This window comes from Drosophila montana, unplaced genomic scaffold (assembly GCF_035044405.1).
Source record: "Drosophila montana isolate Dmon_TW-CO22-7 unplaced genomic scaffold, ASM3504440v1 contig_2081_1, whole genome shotgun sequence".
In the NCBI taxonomy this organism is placed as follows: Eukaryota; Metazoa; Arthropoda; class Insecta; order Diptera; family Drosophilidae; genus Drosophila; species Drosophila montana.
This window is the reverse complement of record NW_026996991.1, coordinates 689,954-704,407: the sequence shown is the minus strand read 5'-3', so window position 1 is coordinate 704,407 and position 14,454 is coordinate 689,954. Positions and strand designations below refer to the sequence as shown.

Below are 14,454 nucleotides of genomic sequence, written 5' to 3'. Positions count from 1 at the left end.
ATAGTATTGTAATTGATATCAGCGATAACTTTTAGCAATTGTCAGTCACAATTATCGCTGAAAAAGAATCAAATTAATAATCAAAACAAAATTTCCGTAGCATAAAATTATTGAAATAATACCTACTTACATTTATGTTTATGATCACTCACATACATATTATAATTGTTCAGCAATTTATATTTGTTAATAAGCCATAAATAAATTTATAAACTCCACTAAAATTATTCATTAGTTTAATTGCAATGGCTATATGGGTGAATAATAATTAATTACATTTTTTTAAGATTTCCCATAACCGGGCAAAAGCACCGCGGGATTAGTTGTCTGAGATTGGGAGTTTTCAGTGTTTATGTACATCTATTTAGAAAAATCTATTTAACCCTTATTTTATGTTTTTATTAATTTAAATACTAGAGCTCTTTAATTCTACTTTTAATACTAATTAATTTGCTTCCAAAAGCCGCCACAGTGGCAATGCAACCACTTGTTGCACCAGGCTTTCAGTGCGGACGTTTTGGCCACTTTGTTGGCGCTGTTGACGAAACCGCAGCGGGCACAGCGTCTTATGGTGCTGGGATTGGCGCCCAGTTGGAGATTACTGACGCCATCCTTGACGCAATTGGCAAAGACGACCTGCTCCATTTCAATGTCCTGCAGTCCGACTGGCTCCACCAGCGAGGTGAACGTTAGCTGTCCAGATTTGACAGCCGCATAGCCCTGGGCGCTCAGCAGTGTTGTCGGATTGTATTTGGACGGCTGTGGTATGAGCAGCTGCTTGGACAGCAGACTGCACTCATCCAGCAGCAGCTCGTCCGGCTCCGCGGCATTTTGTGCCAGCCGCGTGAGCAGCCTGAACAGTATGGCCAGCACATCGATATTGTCCATGGTCTTGGTATACACAGGCAGGCACTGCGGATTGAGTAGTCCCCAAATGCGAATCATGACGAGCAACTCGCGCAGACTGCCAATGGCTACAATGTCGCGACTGATGTCGTAGCTGGCACGCTTGCCGGAAAGCTTGCTCTTCATGACCTCCTCGGGCAGGCGATTGAGCATGTTGAGTGCCAGGTCAGTGACCCATTGGATCAACTGTTGCAGGCTCTGCAGCATCATGGGTTCCACGGTAAAGTCCTTGGGATCTAGATTGAGCAACACCGTGTCCACGTCCGGCACCGATTCGGCCAATTTCATGGCCAAATTATCTGCCGGCCCCTTGTCCTGACAGCCCAAGTCCGAGGGACGCAGTAGGCTCTTAAATGTGCTCGAGATGGCGTGCAATATGATGAGATTATCGAATTCCTGCTGCTGCGCACGGCACAGATTGCTTTTCAGCGCCAAAAAGTTGGCATAGTAGAACTGACGCACATATGATGGCTGTCGTGTAAAATTGTCCGTCAGCTTCTCCACCAGCGCCTCCAGGTTACCCAGATTAAGCAGCAGCACATCGCTAGCGTCCACTCCGGTGACAATGCAGTACTCGAGCAGCAGCAGCAGCAGCTGCATGGTGCTCGCATTTTGCTTCAGCATGGGCGTTTGCATTGCATGCAGCTGGGCGTGGCTGTCGAAGATGAGCAGCATCTGGCTGGTGGGCGTAAGGTCGGCGCACACGAATCTCGTCTCCGCATCGCGTTCAAACTGCGTGTGATTCAGCTGCTTCAACGTGCCCGGCTCCAGCACCTGCACGCTATTATCTTGGAGTATGGCATACAGCTGTTCACAGTCTGCGGCGATGAGACGCGAGCTGCAAAGTTGCGAGATTTGTGCATTCAATTGCAGCTTGGCCACCTGCTCCCAGCTTTCGCTTGGTACATAGTCAACGGGTTTGCTGTTGTTAGCTGGCACGGCTGACGACTGCTGGAGCAGCGCGTGCACATTCTGATGGCGTCGCGTCAACGTCCATTGCTCCAGCAAACTGGCGCTATCGGCACACCCAAAGACCACGTATATGACATCCTCGTTGGCCACGCGCGTCCATAGCAGCTGTGTGATGCGTCTGCTCTCCATCGGCGAGGGCGTGGTGTTCAAAAATATGCTGGCCAGCGACTCGGACTTGATAGCAATGCGTTCACCCTCCAGCTGCAATGAGACCTAGGAAAAATACAAGATGGAACCGTTATATTCGGAAGACTAAGGATTAAATGGAAAATGCCAACCTTAAAGCAGTGAACCAGCTGCTGATGCTGCTGCCAGCCAATGCTGTAGGCTATGTTGAGAGATCCGCTAGCGCTGGGAACAATGCTGCTGTGCTCGATGTAGCTGCGCGAAATGCCAATGCTGTGCGTGGCAGGCGTCAGCTCGATTTGTTCGTTACTAACGCTGCTGAGCGGCGGCTCTGGTACAACACCGCTGTTGCTGTTGGGCGCCAGCTTCTGCAGCTGGGGCAGCGTGAAGGCGGCCAACAGGCCGGAGGAGCTAAGCAGTATACAACCTTCGGTGGCAACGCCGCCAAAGCCGGTTAACGTGGGTCGCTGCTCGAGTCTCTCAAATTTCTCGGCATAGTAGGTATGATCCTTTTTCTGTGTATTGAAGACGACGCCTTTGCCGTTGTGAAAGAACTTCGCTTGGATGATGTCCTCGCTGGGTATGTTGGCATGGTAATGCAGCTGCCAGACGTTAAGCGCCTGCTCCTTAGGTTGCCAGATTTCCACACGGCCGCCAATGTAGCCCAGCAGCAGCTGCTCACCGCTGGCACTCCACTCCAAAACATTGATCAGCGATTTTGAGGTGCACACCTTGTAGTACTGCCAGGGTGTCACAATGTCGCACACATAGACGTGACTGGAGAGGCTCTGGAGTGCGCTGAATGCAATTATGTTGCGTGCGGATACGGCGCACAGCACGACCTTGTGCGGGAAGACGCTGCTGTCCTTGCCATTACCAAATTCACGCCGGCTTTCAACTTTGTACAAAATTGTCATTTTGTTTACTTTTGTTTAACTAAAAGCGGTGTAATGCTAGTGATGTGCAACCAAATAATCGATAAATTAATGTTGTACGTGTGAATGGCGATACAAATTGTTCGCATTTACCCAGTAGACACAAAAACAGTAAAGAAATCTACGTTAAAAAAAAAAGGAAATTAATTTACTTTTAATCAGCATTTTGTATCTTAACTGTATACTTAAAAGCTGGCGTAATGTGCGTGTATATGATTCATGAATTCCCCAAATACGAAAAGCTGCCATCAACTGTGAATATTACAAATTGAATTATTGTTTTATTGTGTTTGCTGATATCGAACAGGCCAGTTTTCCAGTTGGTAACTTCCTAAAAAAATATAAGATTGTGCGCGGGTTGTACAATCATCAGCTGGCGATAACAGACCAGACACAAACCGGCTTGGTATTTGTTTGGTATGAATATCGTTTTTTGTTTCACAGTTTATTGAACTTTGACGCTCGTACATTAACTTAAAGCAATAAATACACAATGATTACGATTTAATTTACCTAAACAATAGGATCTAAACTAAGTTCACATAGCGCAGTCCCTTCAGCAGGCAGCCGCTGAAGCTGTCGCCGTCGATGAACTGAATGCCATCGGCCAGGCAGGACTGCAAGCTGCATGGATACTCGGCGCCGTAGGCGCTGCTTTCCCAGCGCAGTTGCAGCACGTAGTGCACCTCGGGCGTCAGCACGCAGGCCTGTTCGCGGCTCCAGCTCAGATGCAAATCACAATTGTATTTTGTTGTCTGATTTTGTATAAGGTGCGTCCACACGGGCTCCCCGCCATCTGGATAAAGATCAATGCGTAACGATTCGCGATACTCTTGCGGCACATGGCCAATGTTGCATGTAAGATTTGGCGCCAGGCGGCTGTTGAGCACCAAGCCCAGCACTGAAATAAATCGCGAGCACTTCAACCCCAGCCTCCAACAATGCGACTCGGCGTCGACGGTAAACGGACGGCAGGCCTTGTAGTAGCAGCGTTCGACGAGCGTGGCAGGCATGGGAGCAGGACAGTCTATTGTATCCGCTGGAGCCGCTGTTATCTGCCAGGTGGTGGTGGCATCACCCAGGCCAGCATCATCGCACTCCCGCTGGCTCCATTCGTAGATATACCAAATCAGCAGCTTGTGCGGCTCCTTGCATGCGGCTATGATGGACTTGACGCACTCTTTGGACACGTGCACATAGTGCTTCTTCAGATAGCTTATGTACTGATCATTGTTGACGCAGCAGCGCATAAAGAACGACATACACACATCTAGCAAACTGTCCAGGCCCATGCACACGCTTAGCTCCAGCGCTGGCAGGACATTGGAGAAGCGCAATTTGCGAGTTATGGCTAGCAGTGCATCCGATATTAGCTGATCCAGCAGATACTTCTCAGCGGCATAGTACAGCTCAATTGCGGCCTCCAGCTGCATGCTTTCATAGTCCACGCTGCCCGTGTAAATATACTCCAGCAATACTTTAAAGATTGGCGCACTAATATCATGTATCTCTATTTCCGACTCCAGCTCCTGCAGCGGCCCATAGAACATGGCCTCAAAGACCGGGCTGGCAGCACTTAATATCAGCTTGTGTCCCTTCAGCTGCTGCTCGCACACATGGAACATACAGTCTGTGTGTTTCTCGGCATGCAACAGCTCCGCATACCGCCGGCCCAGCAAGGTGCCCACGTTAGCCTGTTCCTTACGATGGGCCACGGCCAATTCTAAAGCAGCGGCGGCGCTCATCTGTAAGCAAAAAGCAAAAGCATGCATACATATATAATAATTGTGTTTTGGAGAAACTAATGACAGTTTCGCTAATAGGAAACCAGTTTCAATACAGCATCAATCATTAAGCGAATAGAAATTCTTTGAGTTCTGCCTTTCCCCTAGTTTGCATAGCAATTTAGGGGAAACCGAAACGTGCATGCCCTACACACTATACACTGTATGTTTACGTTTCCTTATTTGGGTGGAAAAAAAACCAATATAATTTTATTAGAAATAATTGATGTTTGATATTTAAGAATCATACATTTTTCTTATTATCAATAGATAGCCTTTTTTAGAAAGAGTTTTGCCTCTTTAAACTGTCTAATTTTTGGTCAAAAATTATATATTTGTTTTCTAATCTATGTTTGTGATAAGAAGCCCCTACTTAGGCATAAATCAACTTATAGCCTCCTTAAAGAGTTCATGACGTAAGTGCTGGCGAAATTAGATTGAAATTTGTTTTGATCGTCTACTAGGCGTAACACAGTCAATCACATATATATGCGATACTTTGTTTATCAATAACACAATCAAATATTTATATATGTACGTATACTACTAAATTCGTGTTCTACCATTCTAATGCCGGCATGTCGCGCCCATTACTCGTGCTTGGCTCGGTGTGTGTGACTCTCGTTATTTATATTTCGCGCACGGGTTATAAAAAACCGGTTATAGTGTTTACATAGATGATGTAGCATGGATGTTGGGGACGCTCAAGAAATTGGAAATAATAATTATTATTATTATTAAAGAACAGACACATCCAGTATCCAATTGCGATTTATGTCCGAATGACACATTACACATAGAAAACTAATCCTGGCTGTTTATAAAAGAACTGATAAGGCCAGCGCATGTAGGGTGTATGCAGTAATATTTAGACAGCATGACTTCAAGCTGGAGGTAGAAAATGTCATATTTCGCACGCAAATTCAATTGAATCGGTTGACACTCAATCTGATGAGCTGCAATATTTACCTTTTATTATTCCTAGAAATATATTACTGATTTCCGAAAGCTGCTGCGTAAATTGTTTGTTATTCTCTGGGCATCGATTGGCGATCGGGTAGAGTAATTACTAATGCTTCGAGACAGCCAGAACTTTACATAAGCACGTTTTTGTTGTTCGTTTGCTTATTCAATTTTTTTATTTTTTTCGCGACCTTTGAAATATATTCTGTTGATAATTTTCGGTGGATACTAAGGCACACCTTTTATCTGCGCATAATAATTGGCACTGTGACAAGTTCTTGAGTATTTATAATTTAATTTGCTACGTTGAATACTTTTGTTTTTCTTTAGCCCGGCAGAAAAACCGAATTGAAAGCGTCTTTCACTGAAGCTTGTTGAGCTTAAAGTTAATTATTTTGTTCTGGAAAGGAGCTGAACTTGACCGCTTTTGCCAGCTGCTCACCGGCGGCTGCACGACGAGCGCTAATAAAGCTTTGATGGACGCACGTACTGTTCAGCGCGAAGCGCCACCTTCAACTGATCGCTTGGAGAACACAAACGATAAACCTATTGTTGGGTGCTCTCTGGAAGGTGGCCACACTCTCTGGGCTCTGGTACTCAGTCGCGCTCTTGAGTTAGCCTTAGCCTCTGGCTAGTGTTACTACTTGTCACACAGGTGTCGAGCCTCTCTCTCTCTCTCTCTTTATCAAATGGGAGCCATTCAAGCTGACCAATGATGATTGCGAGAATTATTCTCTTTTGCTCTCTCTATTGTAATCTTTAATAAGAATCATGTGCCTGTGCTCATCCAGCATCTAGTTGAGATTACAAATTAAGCGGCGTCATTTTGTGCTGCCAATGATTGGCATTGCCGAGGCGTAGCCTTGAACCCTTTAATAGCCTCTTCTGCAGCCAAAGTTATGTCTGTAACTCATATAAATATATACTCTACAATAGCTGTGGCATATTGAAATTTTGAGAATTATAACAAATGTATTTAAATAGTAAATTATTTGAAAATTCACAAACATCATGTAAACCATATAAATATCTTCTACCATGGCTAAAGCATATTGAAGTTATAGGCAATATTTACATTAGTTATGATTGACTATTATCAGACTAATCAGAAAACATAAAGGTTTTAATCTTCTATAACTAATATAATTGATTTCAAGTTATTAAATTACGAAAAATTAAATATATTAAAAATAAATACAATATCAGTCAAAGCGATTGTAATTTTTAAAAGGATCTAACGGAAGAGCAATGGCGATTCGACTTGACTGCGTGATTGGCTATACCTTATCTCTTGTACATGCCGGTTGCAGACGCTTTGCCATGGCTTTGACTTTGGTATGTGGCTTACAAACTGGTATATGACCGTCCGTTGGAGGCTGGTCCCTCAGCTCATACACGTGTGTGCGTCTACTTTTGGCCAAGGTCTATGCCTAACTCTCTTGATGATTCCCGCTCTTTTGCTGCCCGAAACACCTGCCTCGTTTCGCACAAATTGGCACCATGACATAGAATATATGTAAATATAATATTTCGTATTGGAAATGAAGAGTGTACACGAAAATGCGTAGAAGAATATACAAATTACAATATACACAAATAGCTTAGTTGTTGGTTAACAAAACGAAACAAAATAATTGAAGGGTAAAATCATATTTATTCTATTTTGTATATCCTATTTCCATATACTATATTTCACGGTCCTGTTCAATTATGTGAAGTGAAGTCGATTGCCTGCACAAAGCTCCATATAAGGTTCACCCCATTTAATCATGCGAGTAAATTATAATATATTACATGTAAACTCAAATTTAAAGTCTAAACGCAGCAACTAATTTCAAGGATTTGAAGGATGCAGTTACGCAGATTTAAAGGGTAGCATTAGCTTAGGCTTATAAGAGATATTTTTAGCTAAATATGCATTTGTGTGTGGTATGGCTTGTGCCTGCGCTTAGATAATATCACGTGGTACACTCAGAAAGTGTATGGAATTGGACACATGGTGCGTGATGTCCGTTAGCGTCTCCTTATGCACGCCTCCAAATAGTATCAGCTCCCCGTTGCCCGCTATCAGGCTGGACAGTATAAGGCGATCGGGTGCGCCGCTCAAAACACCAAAATTCTTGTACTCCACCCAATCCAGGCCAGGCTCACTGTTCGCATCACGCTGCAGCAAGCTAGAGATGTCGCAAACGAACAGCGACTGGACATTACATCGGACACGCTTCGGAGAGGGCGCACGCAATGTTTGTGGCTCCACATGGGCGGGTGCACTGCGTCGCGAGTTGCGTATAGCATTCATTTTCTCCTCCATGCGACGTATACGTTCGCTATGATCGCGCGATGCACTCCGTGAACGTCCGGGCACATTGAATGCGGCCATACGAAAGGGATCCTAGAACAGGTAAATTCTTGTGTTAATGGCAAAAAATCATTTATTTAATATGGCTTGCTCACTTCGTAGTGCTCGTCAAATCGCTTGGGCAGCAACGGTTCGTTGTCACGACAGCGCAGCGCCAGATTGCGTTGCAATCTCTGTGCAGCATCCGCATCGCCATCAGATGCAGCAGGAGCTGCACCTGGCGCTGCGGGAGGCGCGGCTGCAGGCGGTGAATGCAAATCGCTAAGACGTCCAGAGCGCGGCTGGTAGTTGTTGTTGTTATTGTTGACATTGTTGTTATGCATAAATTGCTGCGCCTGTTGCATGTTTTGGTCCAGTATGGCCCGCCTGTTGGCCAAATACTGCTCCTGTGGTGGCAAGGCGGCAGCAGCACCAAAGCGTCCATTGTTGCCACGCTGATGTTGTTCAGGCAGCATGGCGCCTGGTCTACGCTCTGGCAGTGGTACTCGCTGGCCGGGCTGCTGCTGTTGTTGTTGGTAGAACGGCGGTGGCGGTGCCGGCACCTGGCCTAGCCCAGCAAAACGTAACGCGTTGCCGCCCACAGCTGGCACACGGCTCTGTTTCATGATTTGAAAGTCAAGGGGCATTTTGGGCGAAGGGCCCACCACAACTAAATAGTTATTAACCCTGCAGCCAGGATTGCACCACATGTGGACGGCGCCAAAGTGTTTGTTGCGTACGTTCAGCTGCTTCCAGCACCAGGCATCACGAGTCATGTCCAGCAGCCAGGCATCTGTGTAAACCCGATTGGCGCCGCCACAGCCGCCAACAATGAGTAGATGCTGCTTATCGAGTTCCACTTGAATTTGACCGTAACGCGGCGCAGGCCGCGTGTTGCCTACAAAGATTGGCTGCCACCATCGCTGCTCATCCAGATCGAGCACCCATGTATCATTAGAGTTGACATTGACGTCATCCTTTATCTGATAGCCGCCAAACACAATCATGCTATTCCCATGCACACTGGCCGAGTGCCCTGCCATGGGCGGTGGGCATGGAAGTGAGTTTCGCGCCAGCCAACGGTCTTTGGGCAGATCGTAGTAATGCAGCTCATCGAACAGGCACCACGGCTGATACGGTGGATGTAACGAGGGATAACGCCAGCCGCCAAACAGCACCAATTTATCCCGCCAGGCCACCATGGAAGCGCTGCCCTTGGGTGAGGGGTATGTACCCGTCGCAAGTGGACGCGACCAGCGCATATGCGTTAAATCGAAGCGCCACAGATCATTAAATGTAGTGTCCGACGAGGAGCCGCCACCAAAGACATACATTGAGTTACCCAGCCGCACTGCCGAGTGTGCAAAACGTCCTGCTATAATAGGCATGGGCATACCCGTTGGTATGCTCGGGAAATTTGCTTCCAAAGAGGCTGCCGTCTGTTGTGAGAACACTTCCCAGCGCAGCCGAAAGTCGGCCAGGCCCTTTTCCAGATTTAGTTGTGAGCGGCGCACAAGATCTGGAGTATAAATTATCCGGATAATTATGGCATTATTCTCTGGATCGCACTTACTCTTCACAATCAGTTGCCAGCGCTTGCAGACAAGACTGCAGTGCTCCAGATCGCCATAGGGCGGCAAATAGGTGAATATAAACTCGAGTATCTCGTCGGGTAACACATTGAGGCTTACAGCAGGTGGAGGGCATTTGGTGAGGCATGTTGTTGTTGCTGTATTGTCACAGTTATCATTCAGTTTGCGATTGCACGTGGCCATTGCGTGGCGTCCTGTCCTTGCCTCCTTTGTTGTCCTTCACCTTAACTGCAGCGTGGAGTGTAACACCCGTGTGCCCGTTGCTCACACCGTGCAGTTCGTTTTTTAATTAGTGCTGACCTTAAATACACAAAGCGTCGCCTACGCACACTCTTGAATAGCTGTAAATGTCCTTTTTAAGCGATTTTTAGCCTAAAAAACTGTAAACAGCAGCAGTTGCTGGTGACGGCAATTACTTGAATAAATATCGCGCAGATGTGACAAGCATATATCGATAACAAACATATGTTTAATGATGGCGCAATAAAATACATCGATAGTTAGGGCTATACATATTTATAGTTTTCAAAAAGACGTTTTTTTTGTTTGTTTTTTTTTTTTGCTTAATTTTGCATTTAAAAACCTTTTGGATGATCATGCGTATCTTATTCAAACATTTGATGGAGCCAGTCAGAAAAAATGATTTCACTTTACAATCTTCCCAATAGGAAAAAAATTAAATATCTAGTAGGCCAGCGCACATGAAGCCACTTTACCCTTTCATTAAGAACATTCCATTCAAACACAACACTTCAAAGAAACACAATATATAAATATAGAATATATATACTATACTATACTATATACACATACACATACATTGTTGCTACCAAGGACTATATACATACATTTATTAAAATGTCTTTTCATTTGATAACAACCATGCAGAAGCCGATCCAGCACATTTCAATGTCCGATTGGAATTCCAAAACGGATCGTCTGCGAAATGTGGCAAATGCACGTCGTGCTGATGCCTTGGCCTTGCGTAGTTCATCCCGGCTGCTCAGGGATCAGTCTCACATCGAGTGCGACTGGGCCAACTATGAGTCGAACAACGCGCTGGATGCTCGGTAGGTTATTGTCAGAGTCCTTTGGCTTTGCCTGTAACTAACATATTTTGAGTGCCAGAATTATCGAAGTGAAAACCTGGCGAAATATTATTTCCAAGACATTCGACCGCTTGTTGCGGGAAATCCATGCGCTGGAGGCGGAGAGGAAGGCGGCAGAGAATGAGCTGGAGTGGCAGGCAGGTCCCTTATCGGTTATAAGAGAGATGCTTTTTGTGCGTGATGATCGCGTTAAATCGGAGTCGACCTACGATCGGGCGGGCATAGAGTTAAAAAATGAACTGTATGTGCTGGAGAACAATGCGCGGTTGCTGGCAGATCGCATCCAGAATGCATGGGAGAAGTTGTCGCGTCTGGAAGTAGTGCGCTTTAAGGTTGAAAGCGAGCTCGGAAACAAAACAGAAACTGTAAACATAGACACAACACAACGGGCCCTGGATCGGAATTCGGATTCCATATCCTTTAAGGTAGATCCGAAGCGTGCGCCCAAAAAGTGAGTTTAACTTCTTTAAACAAATGAAACTGGTCAAATTAATAAATGATGTTGTAGCTTCCGCTCGTACGACAATTGGCTGACATGGACTCACAATTTGAAGCAGATGGCTGGAAACGAAACGGCCGACACAGCCGCCATACGGGAATCTCTTTTTGTGTGCCGTGAGAAAGCCCGTAGCATTCTACAAGCTCAACAGGAGCGGACCAATCATTATTTGCGTGTTCGAATTTTTCAAACCGAGCAGGCGTACAACGAGCTGGAGTGGCAGCGCCTTAGGATGATGGACGACTTAAAGGCATCTTCTTGTGAGATACAAGATCTAGAGGAAGCGCTAAATGACAAAACAAATAGGATAAAGTTGGCTGAGACTCGCCTTGAGAATCGCAAATATCGATGTTCCACTGAAATGTGTCTGGACGAAGTGTATGAACTTTTATGCTTAGAGGTTGACAAGCTGCGTGAAATCCAGAGTTGTCTCATGAATAAGCTTAACGAGTCTAGGGCCAATTTCAATCTATTATCGAATCATGCTAATAAGATCGATGAGGATCTAGCCAAAAAGCAGCACGCAATAATTACTGACAAAAAAACTCTCGAGGTGCGCCAGCGTGTTTGGGATGACGATTCTGGAATACAGACGCACAGTCCATGTCCCCAGACTGATCGAAATATCGAGCTCACTCACTCAGAGAATATTACTGCAAAGAAATGAAAGTGTGTATGGTACCATGCACAAGTTTTATACCTATTTTTTTAATAGTGCCAAAAATAAATGCGTCAGATTTATTAAATGTTTTTAGATATCAATTCATGCTGACCATGAAGCGAAACCTGAACCGAACCACCCATTTTTAAAGTGGTTTGCTTCACTTACGAAACATAATTTACGTTCGTCGCTTTTTGATTTATTCATCTATACTTAGTAGATGCCAATTTTGGCTGCGGATCAAATGAACATGTTGAAAATATACATATACATTTTGGGTTCAGGGATGTGTAGAAGGGAGTTGCATCGAACCCTAATCAAACCAGGAACCTTGTTGGGGTTTTCAGCCCTGATATTGTTTCCTCTTCTATTACCAAAATATTCTTATGGGGCAAATAATTCAGCCCCAATCGACTGCTTCATTAAGTCAATGCCTAGCAACAGCTTTATATGCTAACGTTGCCATTAACAATGGTCTAAAGGACACACTTTGCTGATCTAGTAGCCATCGCATAAGCAAATATACAACGTTCCAACAAACCGAATCGAAAATATATTCATTCCCTTCGTGCACTTCACAGAGAACACAAACATAAAAGATTAAAGATTTTACATAATATATCATTGAACTAAGAATGGCTATTAATTCGGTGGTTACGATGGAAAAACCCTTGCAACACATCTCACTTTCCGACTGGAATGAGCGAGTGGGTCGTCTTCGAAATGTGGCGACTGCCCGACTCGCTGATACCTTTGCCATACGTAAGTCATCCCGAGTCCTCCGCGATGAGACGCGCATCGAGGATATCTGGGCTAACTATGAGTCGAATGTGGCATTAACGGATCGGTAAGTTCCTTTATTCCATGAGAACTTGTATGTGTTTGATATTTTCGTATTTGCAGAATTTTGGAGCTTACTAGCTGGCGTGAGATCATTGCGAAGACATATGAACGCATTGAGAATGAAATTCATGCATTAGAGCAGGAGAAAATTTTGACGGAACGCGACCTGGATGCACTCTCTGGACCCATAACGGTAATAAGCGAGATGCTTAACAAGCGTGATAGCCGCTTGGGCTCTGAGATAACATACGATGAGCCAGACAAGGAGATCAAGAACGAACTTTACGTTTTGGAGAACAATCAGCGATTGTTGTCGGATCGTTGCCGGAAGGCATGGGAAAAGCTGACACGCCTTGCGGATGTACGGATCAAGATATCCATGGAGGTTGAGAACAAAATAGAGGCAGTCGATCTGGAAAGGAAACAGCGCGAACTAGATCGCAATTCCACAAGAATATCATTCAAGACGGATTCCATGCGTTATCCCACAGAGTAAGTGATAAAATATTCTGAATGATATCGATTTTGTGGATATATATGCTTGAGTTTAACGCGTTTTGGTTGACTCGATGCAGGGATTCACTTTAGTACCTCATCTTGCCTGGCTCCCAAATTTAAGGCCAATTACAAATTTTAACTCTTGCTTGCAGATATTGCACATACGAAGGCTGGCTGGAGCATACGAAGAACATCAAGTTGCTGGCCGAGAACGAAATGGCCGACACGGTCGCCCTGCGGGAATCTCTTTTTGTGTGCCGTGAGAAAGCCCGTAGCATTCTACAAGCTCAACAGGGGCGCACCGAGTACGTTATACGGAAACGCATTTTTGAAACTCAGCGAGCACGCAACGAGCTGAAATTTCAAATGGACAAGATGAATGATGAATTGAAGAATGCTTTGATTGATATTCAGGCGTTGGAGGATTCGTTGTGTGATAAGACAAATAGTTTAAAGTTGGCTGAGACGCGCCTAGAGAATCGTGCACAGCGCCGTAATATGGAGCTCTGCCTGGATTATGTACATGATGTGCTCTGCTTCGAGGTCAAGAAGCAACGTGAAATTCACCGTTGCCTCATGGAGAAAATCGAGGAGTCCAGGAAAAACTATAATTTACTTGGAGAACATGCCCTACAGATCGCTACGGATTTGGAAAAGAAGGAACATGCTCTGATTACTGACAAACGAGCGCTGGAAATACGGCAGGCTTTTAAGGAAAGCGAAACTGGACCGAAGGTCTTTAATCCGTGTACAAATACCGATCGCAATATTATACTCACTAATACGCAGGACTTGATTCCAAAGTCCTAGAGCTGGGCTGATTAACGTTATAATATTTTTACATTTTAATGAATTTGCAATCAATCAGGACAAGCCTAAAAATGAATTGAATATAAGGCTACATTTTACTTATATTTTAGACCATAATAATACGATGTCACTAGAAGCATTCGAATTGTTCTATAGATCAACAGCAAAGGTGTACTCTAGCGATCTTTGATAATCTACTAAATGAGATAATTTAACTGTTGATTGATAATTCTTAATAAATACTACCCAAACTAAACAGTATCGTGGCTATTATAACTTGACCGATTTAATATAATAAAAGAAATAAGATTAATAGCATTTATCAACTTTTACTGAAATTATTTCTGTTTCTAAGGGCCACCACGGATCCATGGATTTGAACTGTATTTGTTTTTCATACAAACTTAGACCAATGTTT

The 14,454-nt window shown here is 44.5% G+C and overlaps 5 protein-coding genes across 5 annotated transcripts; 2 read left to right on the top strand and 3 right to left on the bottom strand.

Annotated features, from left to right (window-relative positions):
• Positions 1-219: 219 nt before the first annotated feature.
• MED16 (mediator complex subunit 16) lies at positions 220-3,006 on the bottom strand. Its single transcript, XM_064679885.1, has 2 exons — positions 2,157-3,006; positions 220-2,091 (listed from the first exon to the last, which is right to left on the bottom strand). Exons 1-2 carry the CDS (start codon positions 2,919-2,921, stop codon positions 442-444), a joined length of 2,415 nt encoding a protein of 804 aa, XP_064535955.1. The 5' UTR covers positions 2,922-3,006; the 3' UTR covers positions 220-441.
• A 342-nt stretch (positions 3,007-3,348) lies between these two features.
• LOC135426783 (uncharacterized) lies at positions 3,349-6,205 on the bottom strand. The gene is made up of 2 exons (XM_064680076.1): positions 5,693-6,205; positions 3,349-4,684 (listed from the first exon to the last, which is right to left on the bottom strand). The coding sequence occupies exon 2, from the start codon at positions 4,682-4,684 to the stop codon at positions 3,467-3,469; it is 1,218 nt and encodes a 405-aa protein (XP_064536146.1). The 5' UTR covers positions 5,693-6,205; the 3' UTR covers positions 3,349-3,466.
• A 1,115-nt stretch (positions 6,206-7,320) lies between these two features.
• Positions 7,321-10,035, bottom strand: Fbxo42 (F-box protein 42). Its single transcript, XM_064680072.1, has 3 exons — positions 9,598-10,035; positions 8,141-9,543; positions 7,321-8,078 (listed from the first exon to the last, which is right to left on the bottom strand). Exons 1-3 carry the CDS (start codon positions 9,797-9,799, stop codon positions 7,635-7,637), a joined length of 2,049 nt encoding a protein of 682 aa, XP_064536142.1. The 5' UTR covers positions 9,800-10,035; the 3' UTR covers positions 7,321-7,634.
• Positions 10,036-10,355: 320 nt separating this feature from the next.
• On the top strand, positions 10,356-11,970 carry LOC135426781 (tektin-2-like). Its single transcript, XM_064680074.1, has 3 exons — positions 10,356-10,686; positions 10,745-11,176; positions 11,234-11,970. The coding sequence occupies exons 1-3, from the start codon at positions 10,475-10,477 to the stop codon at positions 11,889-11,891; spliced, it is 1,302 nt and encodes a 433-aa protein (XP_064536144.1). The 5' UTR covers positions 10,356-10,474; the 3' UTR covers positions 11,892-11,970.
• Positions 11,971-12,448: 478 nt separating this feature from the next.
• Positions 12,449-14,292, top strand: LOC135426782 (tektin-2-like). Its single transcript, XM_064680075.1, has 3 exons — positions 12,449-12,732; positions 12,789-13,220; positions 13,379-14,292. The coding sequence occupies exons 1-3, from the start codon at positions 12,521-12,523 to the stop codon at positions 14,034-14,036; spliced, it is 1,302 nt and encodes a 433-aa protein (XP_064536145.1). The 5' UTR covers positions 12,449-12,520; the 3' UTR covers positions 14,037-14,292.
• Positions 14,293-14,454: the final 162 nt, after the last annotated feature.